The sequence below is a fragment of the Scleropages formosus genome, chromosome 17 (genome assembly GCF_900964775.1).
Source record: "Scleropages formosus chromosome 17, fSclFor1.1, whole genome shotgun sequence".
Taxonomy (NCBI): Eukaryota; Metazoa; Chordata; class Actinopteri; order Osteoglossiformes; family Osteoglossidae; genus Scleropages; species Scleropages formosus.
In genome coordinates this window covers 8,266,101-8,278,625 of record NC_041822.1, presented here as the reverse complement: position 1 = coordinate 8,278,625, position 12,525 = coordinate 8,266,101, and the positions used below count along the sequence as shown (strand labels likewise).

Sequence of the window (12,525 nt, the reverse complement as noted above, 5' to 3'; positions counted from 1 at the left end):
CATTACTTTAATAAATTTTTACAAAACATTTGAATTTATACAACTGCACTGTAATTTCATTTTCAGAACATCTTTTTACTTTCCATTTTCACCCACTTTGCAATTATTTCAGCCTCCTTTCTTCGAGCATCACGCACTGACACTGGGTCTGCTATATTTGACCCTCTGTAAAATAGGAGGGGGGAGTGTTAAGGACTTCTTTCTAACACTCAAATATGCAAGTTTTTACTTTGTGCACCCACATCAGACCACTTTGCACAATTTCTTTATTCAGCTACATTCTTATGACAGCCATGCATTTTTGGGTATAGGGTTCTGCTTTCTAGCAGTTCTAGTAATTTTGCTAAAGTCTTTTTGCTGAGTGTCAGGAAGATGTATAGATGGTGTGGAAGCAGTATATTCCTAATATCATTGCATTTACTCTACTATTGTGACAACTATAAAGATTAATCTGTTCTCACCTTAAATCCAAATGATGAGCCCCTTCAGGAATGTTGACTGCAATCAGTGATGAGCTAATGGATTTCCTTACCTATATTGAAAAATGTCATAATACATGTAAACAATACATTTTTAAAAAAGCAGGAAAAATGAATAAATCAGTCATGCTGTAGACCTTAATACTCAAATCTTAAATTATCAACAAAGCATATCAATATCCTCCTTACCCCTCCATTTGCCCATGGGTCAAGATCACCATTAGAAAAAATTATATTGCTTGCTGTAGAGAGAGCTGGAGAAAACAAAGGTACTGTGAAATCACTGGTTCATAATGCAAAATCAATACATTGAAATGACAGACAAATAGCTGAGACCAACCTCCAGTGCGTGAATAAAGGAACAGAGCCTCACCATCACCCCAGAACTGGGTTTTCAGCCATCCTGGACGTGGCACCACGCCCCACTTCCTTGTGCAATACTGCACTCTGTCCTGCTCGGTGAAGGGCATTGGGGGGAACATATCTGTGACATTGTTGCTCTCAAAGCACATCTCGATCTCTGTACAGGCCTTCAAAACAAACAGCAGAAAACATTTGGAGTGGAGTTTAAACATCCTTGTTAGCGCTGTGGTGGTGTGCAGTAGACTACAACTGTTCTGAAATGCAGACTTTTGCCACTTGCCTGGTAATCCCAGGCCAGGCTATCTGAGCCAAGGCCACACCCAGTGGGATCAGCACACTCCACATAAATGGTGTAAATGTCATAGCACTGAACATCCCCTGTGGAGTTGTATACTATACCTATTGGAAAAAGTGAAGTATGGTAAGTTCAAAGAAAGCAGTCTTGCATCTACCAGGGAATAACATCCTAAATATAGTATGTTATCAGAAGCTATTCTAATTTTCCCCATTTACAGATAAAAAAAAAAGACAAAGGTACACATTGTCTCCTGAAAGAGGGAGAAGAAAAAAATCATCCCCCCTTTGGTTTCTCACTACCAAGGCAGCAGCAGGCACAAGGAACAGATAGGTCCACACATGCAGATGCTGTGACAATAAAAGATATTTGTGGAGCCAAGTTTGTTCCCACCCTGCTGAGTTAAACATGAGCCAAGAGTACATGTTTCTAGTAATCTGACACCTAGCATAGCTAAAGCTCCTGTCATGAAGCACCCACACACTGCAGAATTTAGACTGTCCTCATCACAGCTTCTAACAGCACAGAAATCAGCTGTGTTCAACAGCAGAAGAGCTTGAGTTTATTACTGTAAGCAGTATCTTCCTAAAAAATTAAGTTTAATATAAATGAATGGCTCTCAAAAGTATCCTTACTTAATGGTGGGACAAGAAAGTATGTGAAATCAGAGTAGACAGAACTCAATTACTCAGCTCTGGGATCACAAGACTAACATTTCTTGAGCTTTACAGGTGTAGTCTGCTGCTTCTTTGGGTATGCGATGTGCATCTTTTCTTAATGCACAACTGGTTGGAGTACTGCTCTTTGAATCAGTAAAAAAATATGCTGCTTCTGCCTTAACTGTGATGGGGATTATTCCTCTGTGGAAACATACACACAGAGCAGAAAACAGAGGGTCAGCTGCAGTCAGACTCATGCCACAGGCCTATAGGAGGGGGCCTGGTATTAAATCATGCTGGAGGCAGGGGGTGTGTGGTTCTCCAGCCATAGAATGGTCCTGGAATCTGCTAGCAGATACCGCTACACATTCAGAGGGCACCATAGAGGGTACCTGCAGCGGGTGCTGTATTGTCTACATAGGCAACGTGAGACTCACTGGAGAGCATGAGGACATGCTGCAGGCAAACTGACCGTAGCTACTACCATACACCTTTTGGCTCTCAGTCTTCCTGGAGGCCAGACTGGCTCCTGTGTGCCTGTTGGGGCCTCAGGCAGTGGGCCACATCATCTTAAAAGTTGACCACTCTGCTTTGTCACTAACGTCACTGTAGTGTTTAACCCGAATTTCTCCATTTTTACCACTAGACACTACAAGTTTATAAATGTTATAAAACACATCCTACAGTCCGAAAGCCTTCCCTCTCACAACAGCAAGGGAGATTCCTTAAAAGATACCTTCCAGCCCTGAATGGGTTGCTGGATAGTTAACCAACATTCTCCTAGTACACCAGCATTATGACTACTGTACAGAACAGTAGGAAGTATACCAAGGGTAACTGAGACCTACTGAAAGATTGTGGGGCTAGCTGCTTCCCTCCAAGTGCATATGTTTAATTAAACCCAACACATTGTCAAAATCAGAAACGGGTAAAGACCTATTGAAACTGGGGAGGCATCAATTTTTTAGAAAAAGGATATTTTCAAAGTACCACCTAGTATGTTTTTCAAATGCCATTGAACAGTAAACCTCATGTCTACAGAGGCTCTCCCTGTTCCCCATTTCTCATAAATTTCCTGCACATAAAGTTTAGGATTCTGACTAACAAAAAGTGGGTACATGTAAACACTTTACTGCCCTAAGACTGAACAAGGATCCACCATCAAGATTTTCCACTTACATGCTATGAGTTAAGCCTGCCCGTCCTGGGTGTGTCCCCCCCACCTCCATTTTGCGCCCTGTCTTGTCGGGTTAGGCTCCGGCTTGCCGCCACCCCCCTCAGAATAAGCAGCTTCAGCCAATGTGTGTGTGTGAGTTAAGCCTGACCATCAGCGACTTGCAGTTCTCTATTGTTGGTAAAATAAAAAAAACCACCCTGCACATTTACCATGAGACCTGGGGGGTCTTCATCTATACAAGTAATGGTAAGAAAGGGTGGGCTAAATACCCCCGAAATGAATAGATCGCAATGCCGGTTCGATCATATGGTCGAAAGAGTCACTCTAGAGAATGCAAGCCCTGAAACCAGCTGAAATTTGTTATTTGGCTACTGGTAATATGTAAATTATAAGTAAGGGACAACTGTTAACGTAGTGCTTAGAGCTGCTGCCTTTGGACTCAGAGGTTACAGGTTCGAGCCACACCTCTGGCAGTAGTACCCCTAAGCAAGGTACTTACTCTAAATTGCTCCCGTAACACTATCCAGCTGTATAAATGGGTAAATAGTTCTAAGTTGGTTAACACTAAGTCACTTTGGAGAAAAGAGTGAGCAACATGAATAAATGTAAGTTGTGTTTTAGTCAGAAATGCAACTGGAAGAACTAATAGTGTGTTAATCAGACATATAAGCATCTAATTCATTCAAACTTAGAACGTGACAGCTTTATAATTTAAGTGTCTCATAAGCCTGCCCCATTCATCCGTTCTAACAATCCGTTTTACATACCCACAGTATCTCTTAAAGCAGAAAGTAAATTCTTCCCACTCAGCATAATGTCACAGGCAACCTGCAAAAACACAAAGTTGTGGACTTGCACTTCTGTACTTCAGGACACAATTTATAATGACAGTAAATTATTTTTCAAAGAGGGTTCTCAAAGTTATGTCCATACAAAAAAAATAAGCTGTCGGCAATATCTGAATCATTATTTGTGTTGTCGTCTTGTAACAGTACCTTAACTGGGTTGGCAGGCATGTTACCCATGAAGTGAGTGCTGTAAGGGTAGTCCAGCATGGCCATGAGAGTGAAGGCATTACGCAGGAGCCCCTTCAGCTGGTGAATGTCTTGGCTGGATCCTGGTGTCTTGCAGAGGGTGAAAGCTGATCGGATATGTCCATAATCTGCAGAAGAGTAGTTTAATAGAGTTTCACATGGTAACTCTCATGCCAAACATCAGTGTTGTAGGACTTGAGGTTTACTAATTTAGTCACAAAAACAAGTGGCTTCAAGTACTACTCAAAGTTGTCAGAAAAAGTTTGTGCTTATCTTGATTTCTGCATGAACGACACCTAAACTGTGAGCTGATCATCTAAGCCATAATAAACAGTCTTACTGAAACACACGCAACGTTGTACGTTATCCTTGTATGTTACCTTTATTGAACATGAATATCTGTTGTTGGGTAGCAATGTTTTTGGGAGAGCACTGGTTTCCTCTGCAGTAACCTTCATAAACACCATTTTTGTTCAGTGTTTTTCTTATTGTGGACTCATGAATATAGAAATCAAGTGCAAGACATGCCTGCAAATCCTTAGCTGTCATCGCAGAGATATTCGTCACTTGTTTGAGGACTGTACGGCGTGTCCTTGCAGTGATCTTTATAGGATTCCCACTTCTGAAGAGAGTAGTAACAGTGTTGAATTTTTCTCCATTTTTTAAACTATCGGCTTCACTGTAGACTGATGGAGGCACAAGTCTTCACAAATTCATTGTAAACCTTTATATTCTTACGAGCTTCAACAACTCTTCTGCCAAATTCCTCTGAAATCTCTTTTGACTGCACTTCAGCGGAATTCTCTTTTTAAGAGCAGGTAACCCAAGCTAATTTTTCTTGCATGGCATAGCAGATCAACACCTCACTCATTGAGTGTAATGCCTGAGTCCATTTACCCTGCTTTCCAAATGCAATTATCCTAGAGGTTCAAATACCCCACCCCCTCCCCCCAATCAATGGCATTGGTTGTTTAAACTATTTGTCCAATACGAATAGCAAAATGTAAAAAAAATGCATACTGTTTATTAAATGCAACTGTCTTTATTATAACTTAAAGATCAGATCACATTTTTAGGAGCTGCTGTAATCACAGTAAAATGCCCAGGAGGTATGGGCAGCCACTGGTACTTGGACCTCAGGAAGTTCTTTTTCACCCTTTCTTTGTGATTGTGAGTTGTCTTCTCCACTGGTGGCTACTGTCTTACTATATTAATATTTACATCTATTATAACTAATTTTGTACATTTTTAATGACCTTGTACAGTGCTCTAAAAAATCGAAAAGGAATGTATAAAAAATAAATAGCATTGAAATTCAAGCATAAATCCAGATAATTACAAGGGTTCACAGACTTTTTCTTAATAGGTACCAGCAAGCAGGTCACTTATAAATGCTTAGTTCACTGAAAATGTACAGTGGTATTTATGCTGAAACTCTATGGTTATTTTGCTTCATCTCATCAGATAGTAGCTGGTCTGAGAATTATGGCACAGAGCTTACCTTCATGTTGTGCAAGGTTTTCAAGTTGCTGAAATGCTTCTTGCACTGCATCTCTGCAGGACGGATTGTAGTTTTCAAAATCCTAAACAAGGTGTGAACTGAACTTATTAATTTGAAAATACTAATGCAATAATCACCAAAATTTCACGTTCACATCTCAGTTTAATGTGAACTCACTGCGGTCACATCCCGAAAGAACTGCCTTGAATCCCCCAGTCCAGCAGTGGACAGGATAGGGGCGCTGGCTGCCAGAGCCCCTGCTACAATGTTGGGATAGCGCAGCCTCATGTATACACTGAGCATACCACCATAGCTGAGAGACAGAGAGAATATTTCCTTATTTCCAGAACACCACATTTTTTCCCTATGCATTGCTTTAAATTGTTTGATTCATTCCTGTTTTCTGAGCTCTAAATCAACTTGAGCCTTTTAATGGCACATTTTAACATTTTCAAAACACAATTTCTTCATCCTAGTTTTACATGTCAGGGCCAACTGCATATATGATATAATCAAATGAAAAATGTCAAATATTTTTCCATTTATCTATAAACAAAAAAGTACCTCTCTATCAAAGGCACAACATAATCTTAACTTATACACTTAAATACTTACATTGTATCCCTCATCAGATAAGTCCATTAAAACTACAACATTCGGAGAACAGCAAGTTACCTTCCACCAAAGACAATGACTGGACACTCTGTGGCATCCAGCTGCTTCTTCAGTTCTGTGATCATGACAGCATAGTCTGCAAGTGCCTGTTCTACAGTCAGTAACCCAATCTCCGGGATCCTGAATGACTTTTCACCAAATGGAAGCGACTTGCCATAATATCTCTACCAAGGTTAAAAGAGAAACATGTATTATGCTACACTGTTGCAGTGAAATGCATCAAACTGTATCGAAAAGCATAAAGTATAAACAAAATATAGAAAGATGAGCACAAATTGAAAATTCACTGATTTTACTGGAATACATTTACATTTATTTATTTAGCGGATGCTTTTCTCCAAAGCGGCCTCCAATGAACTCTATGTAGTGTTATCAGCCAAGGCTGTTGCTAGTGGGGTGAAAGGTGGTGACAATTATAGGGGCCCCCACTGCTCAGGGGACCCCACTAAATCCAGTAGTTACACTATATAGGCCCCTACTCTATCAATAGCTATTTCTCACACACACACACACACACACACACACACACACACACACACACACACACAGAGTCTGAAACCGCTTGTCCCAAGCAGGGTCACGGCGAGCCGGAGCCAAACCCAGGTACAAGGCTGGAGGGGTGGAGAGGACACACCCAAGACGGGACACCAGTCCATCACAGGGCACCCCAAGCAGGACTCGAATCCCACACCCACCAGAGAGCAGGACTTGGCCAAGCCCACTGCGCCCCCCCATGAATAATTGAATAAATGAATAATTATAGATATATATTACAGCTTCAGCTTGTATGGCTGAGAGTTTAATGAAAACCACAAAAACGTGCAGTTTCGTGAAAGAAGTTTTCCAAATATCTCCTCTCCCCTCCCTAAAAATGGTTTAGTCTGACAGTTAATTAGTTCAGCCGTCCGCGACAAACAGAAGAGGGACCCAATAAAATGGTAAGTCCCACCCCAGCTAGCAAACATCATCAATCAGAGTTGAGGCTGATCTGAGAACAGCTGAAGTTAGAAGTTGCAGTGGAAGAACAAGAGACTGAGGGATTGAAAATGTCAGGGGGGCATAAATCTGGGTACCAGAAACATAATGAAAAGGAGGAGGCCAGGAAAACTGCTGGATCCTAGTCTATGAAGTCTATCAAGACCTTCTTTAATAAGACAGGTTACTACACTGTAGGGATGTCAGTGCGATAGGATGCCGTGAACAGATCATTTTGCCGCCCAATTTTATGTTTTCGCGGGAACAGGACACCTAATAAGAGCTGCCACCCCCCCCGCCAGTACTGTCACATTTTCTCATTACTGTACTGGTGCGCGCTCACCAAACGATACACGCTCAAAGTCCCTGTCTTTTTGCGCTATTATATAAAGTTGGTTTATATAACATTGAAAAATGGATATGCGCCATGTCACAAGGATTACAGACGTGGCAGCTGCTGATGTGATACATTTTAAGATAATACTATCAAGAAAATGTGAGCATCACTTCTGGTGTATGGATACATTCATTGGCTTTAATAATATTATAGCATCCCCCATGAAGCTACAGGAAACAGGCTCGGGAATCAGGGTAAAAGGAATGTCCTCTTTATTTACAGGGGACATGTCTTTTGACAGCAGTCCTAACAAAGATGCTTCAGACAGTAGAAGTGATCCCGAACACCGGAGAATCCCTGAGTCACTCCCAGCCCTCCTGCTGTGCCCAATGGTTAAGGGCCACCCTTACAACTCCACAGAATTCCCCTCATAATGCACCAAGCATAAACAGAACAACCAAATCAGAACACACACACACACAACTATGTACAAACATAAACACTAATAACTATTTACACAGAGCTATTCCAGCTCCCCTCAGCACCATTACAATATATTATGCAATATATTAATTATTTTCCCCATCTTATCTTCACCAAAAAAAAAAAAAAAAAAAGACAATGAGTAATTTCAGTGGCTTTATTTTACATTTGAGTCAGGCGGGGGCCCACATCAATATTTTTCTCAGGGGGACTAGAACTCCCATGCTACGGCCCTGTTATCAGCTCACACACCTTATTCACCAAGGTGACTTATGCAGCTAGATACACTACTTACAATGGATCAGTCATCCAGGCATCAAGGAATACAAGGAGAAAGCAGTATGCTCCACTGCATACAAATTTTATGATGTCTTTGCCACAGATGCATGAAGGAAGAAGGCGGAGGGGACATGTCCTCTCAATGTTCAAGCAAGTCCGATTCCCAGTATTTCAGTGTAACTTTATATTGACATTTACAATTATTCATTTAGCTGATGCTTTCTTTCAGACCGACTTACAGCGTTAAGGTACTTACAATTATTTTCCCCATTTATAAAGACGGGTAGTTTTACAGATACATCTTTGGTCTTCCCCACAGGGTGCAGCGAGTTTGGCCGGGGGCTGCTATGTGGCAGGTCTGGGGTTCCAGTCCTGCTTGGGGTGCCTTGCGACCGGTGTATGCCGTGTTGCCAGGAACCCGGACAAGCAGTTGTAGACTGTGTGTGTGTGTGTGTGTGTGTGTCTTCCCACCAAACATGTGAGAAGCTGATATCCCACAGACATTAACACAATAAGTCACGTGCTACAAACGTGACAGGAGTTTCGATCTTACGTGTTCTGCAAATATGACGAGCGCCCCCTGCAGGCCTGCAGTCTCCCATATAAAGCCAGAGTTCAGGGCGAATTCCCAAATGTCTCCCTCGTTGCCGGTGTAGAAGAAGATGGGCCCGACGCCTCTGTCCCAAAACTCATCTGCGCGCGCACACGCACGCGCGCGCACACACACACACACACACACACACACACACACACACACACACACACACACACAGTGACGTCACGTGTCAGGACTCATTAAATGATAAAAAAAATAAATGAATCACAGCAGCACTTCAAAACATTACAACTGATTCGCCAGCAAATCCGAATCCTGCTGTAAAACAGCCGAGAGCTACAATAATTACACATTTACATGTATTAATTTAGCTGACGCCTTTAGTTTATCAAAGCGACTTACAATAGTACTCTACCGACAAATAATTTACCAGGCTGGGTAATTTTAGTCGAGCAATTCATTCATTGAGGGTTGTTTTGTTGTATAAAAACAATTGAATACGTGCTGACTTTAAATTACACGCTTTCAAACAGGGAGGCTGGTTACAAACAGCGCGCGGCCACATATTTACCTGTGATTAAATACCTCTGGTTAAAGGTCCCATTACCCATATTGTTGAAGTTGAAGTGGTCCAGTATTTGTGAGAAATACTTCTCTTTAAAGTGGGGTACTGGCTCAGCATGTTTCCCCAACGCCTGGAACGAACAATTCATGTTTTAACAACTGAACTGCAGCCTGGCTCAAGTTCCTTTTTTTCGTCCAGAACCGGCATCTTACTACTTACAGACTGTGTTACAGAGCGGGCCCCATCCAGCTCCTGAACAAAACTCACACTTTCGGAAGAACGGGTCAGGAACTGCCGTGTCATAAACCCCCTGTAAGGGAACCCACGAATGTTCCCATGTAAACAAAAAAATAAAGACAAAATCACAAGCGCTAACGCAGACATCTCTGAAGCGCCTCAGTGTGGGTCAAGCGAAGGCGAATTACGGCGTTTCGAAAAGTCCAGGCAGGTCATGTGACACACTGCCCACGTGACGAAGACGTTTGTTGGTTTCGTCGCGCGTTCGAGGGCATCAGTTTTGCGCAAAGAGCGTGCATAAGTACTTTCTGGCAAAAAAAAAAAAAAAAAACGTATCTGCAACATAATTAATAAGTAGAAATGTTTGCTAATATACGTTAACAGTGGTTCACTACTATCCAAAATGTAAACTCAGTCTTTATTAATCTCTGTTTTAAACATGTATCTGTTATTATTCCCACTCAATAAATTTTGTAATTGCGCCGTAACTGCATTTTGTTCCGATCGTACAGCACGATTTCGATGGTCGAGAGTAATAATAATAGTAATAATAATAGTAATCGCAATAAAGTGAATGCCAGACATTGAAAACTGACTACCGATACAAAACGATGTGCTGCTTGGATTGATCTGGGTCGTAATCGGTTTATTATAACGGGCCTAAATTACTAGTGAGTTCTGCGACGGGCGTTTATAGCGCGTGTTTATAAGGCGATAATGAATAGTAGAGGGACATATTTTTTGTGATAGGAACTATGGTGAATGCGATCGGCGAATACGCGAGGTGGCCCGTTCTGAAAATGAAAGCTGCGTGGGTGGGCTGGGCAGGTAGGGGGTGCTCAGCTCGTGCCACTTTGAACTTTCGTCGTTGTTTCAGGTTTGGCGGTGGTTGAGATGTGATGATGATGAGCGGTGTGTGTTGAATGCTTGTTTATGCCCTGTAATCTGTACTATAATACCGTTAACATGTATAGCCAAGGCAACAACAGTGTAAAGAAGTTTTCTGATGTTCTAAGTGCAGGGGGTGGTCGTGATAGAAAGGCTATAACACTTGAAGTTAGACGTTATCAAGCGTTTTGAAAGAAATGAGAGAACCTGTGACATTGTGCGAGCAACAGGTATTTGGCGAATCAACGCTGAGAACCGTTAGAGACAATGCTGAGAAAATAAAAGATAGCTGTACGGCAGGCACGAGCTTCAGCGCAAAGAAGAGTGTACAAGATCTAGGCCTAAGGTGGTAGAAGACACTGAGCGTCTCCTAAGTGTCTGGATCGAAGAGCAAGCAAGAAAGTGTTCCGGTATAAGTTATCAGACGGTTAAGAAGAAAGCACTTTCAATATATGAAGACTTAAAAGGAAGCTCTGAAAATCCTGCTGATGTGCCTTCTTTTACTGCAAGTAGCGGTTGGTTTTCGGGCTTGAAGAACCGCTATGCTTTACCTAATATAAAATTAATCGGTGAAGCAGCAAGTTCAGAAGAAGAAGCCGCTGCAAAATTTCCTCAGGCATTAAAGAAGCTGATTGATGAGGAAGGCTATACTCTTGACCAGATTTTCAGTTTTGAAGAAACTGGCTTGTATTGGAAGAGAATGCCCATAGGGGACTGCATTTCAAAAGACAAAGCACGAGCCCAAGGTTTTAAGGCTGCAAAAGACCACCTGACTATAATGTTGGGGGCTAATGCCAGTGGAGATTTCAAGCTGAAGCCTGTTGCTGTGTATCATGCAGCTAACCCTCGTGCTTTAACAGGCTATCTCAAGTCTAATCTTGGTGTCTATTTTAGATCAAGTAAACAAGGTTGGATGACTGGTACAATTTTTTTTCAGAATTTGTTGTGGAAGTTCTTGAAGATGTTCTCAGGAACTACTGTAAAGGGAAAAAATTAGCTTTCAAGATTCTCCTCATTGTTGACAGTTCACCAAGTCATCCTCCTACTATTGCGGTGCTTTCAGAAAACATAAATGTTCTTTTTTTGCCTCCCAACACCACTTCACTTCTTCAGCCTTTGGACCACGGTGTTATTATAGCTTTCAAAGCATATTATTTGAGGTGCATGTTTAAGAAGCTTCTAGAAGCAACTGAGGGAGAAAATGCACCAAGTGTGACTGAGTTCTGGAAGAAATTCAACAGCAAGCATGCAATTGATATTATTGTGGAGGCCTGGGGTGAAGTCACAAAGGATTGTTTACATCATGTATGGTACAAGCTTCTCTCAGATTTCATCTGGGATTTCAAAGTCTTTGAGTCTTTAAAGGAGCTTCCTGTAATAAAGAATCAGTGTGTAGCTGTTGCCAAGCAAGTTGGCTTTGAAGAGGTGGAAAAGGAAGATGTTGAGGAGTTGCTGTAGTCACATAGAGAAGACTTATCTACTGAAGATCTGCAGCAATTTGTGGCTGATCACAGGTAGATGAGGAAGAGGATGAAGAAGAGGTCAAAGTTACTGCACCACGTGAGCTAAGCACTTCTGTGTTATCTTCAATTCTACGCAACGTGGATGAACAACTACAGCTGTTAGAACACAATGACTACAATGCAGAACGTAGCAGAAAAGTCATTCGCCTTATAAAATCTGCTTTGTCACCTTACCAGGACCTCCTCAATGAAAGGAGAAGAATAGCAAAGCAGCACAAGCACTAGATGTTTTTTTCAAGCCCCAAACTTCAAAAGAGTCAGCTAAAACTACAGAACCAGAGCCATCAACATTTAGTTTGACTACTTACTTTTGTGTATCTCCTGCACCACATCCACCTGAAAGTGAGTCATCAGATACTGAAGATATAAAAGACCCACTACCATAGTCTCTGTAATTGTACAGATATTGTAATTGTCTCTCCATCTTCTTAATATCTTCTCAAGGTACACTATCAAAAAATGCATATTCTTTTACAATTTTCTTGTGCTTTTAATAGCT

At 41.6% G+C, this 12,525-nt stretch overlaps 1 protein-coding gene across 1 annotated transcript; it reads right to left on the bottom strand.

The window, feature by feature from the left end:
* Positions 1 to 5: 5 nt before the first annotated feature.
* Positions 6 to 9,818, bottom strand: dpp7 (dipeptidyl-peptidase 7). The gene is made up of 13 exons (XM_018759396.2): positions 9,598 to 9,818; positions 9,385 to 9,508; positions 8,811 to 8,950; positions 6,184 to 6,347; positions 5,686 to 5,821; positions 5,509 to 5,590; positions 3,969 to 4,135; positions 3,741 to 3,801; positions 1,123 to 1,241; positions 853 to 1,009; positions 669 to 733; positions 462 to 532; positions 6 to 165 (listed from the first exon to the last, which is right to left on the bottom strand). Exons 1-13 carry the CDS (start codon positions 9,760 to 9,762, stop codon positions 63 to 65), a joined length of 1,554 nt encoding a protein of 517 aa, XP_018614912.2. The 5' UTR covers positions 9,763 to 9,818; the 3' UTR covers positions 6 to 62.
* Between the last annotated feature and the right edge of the window lie 2,707 nt (positions 9,819 to 12,525).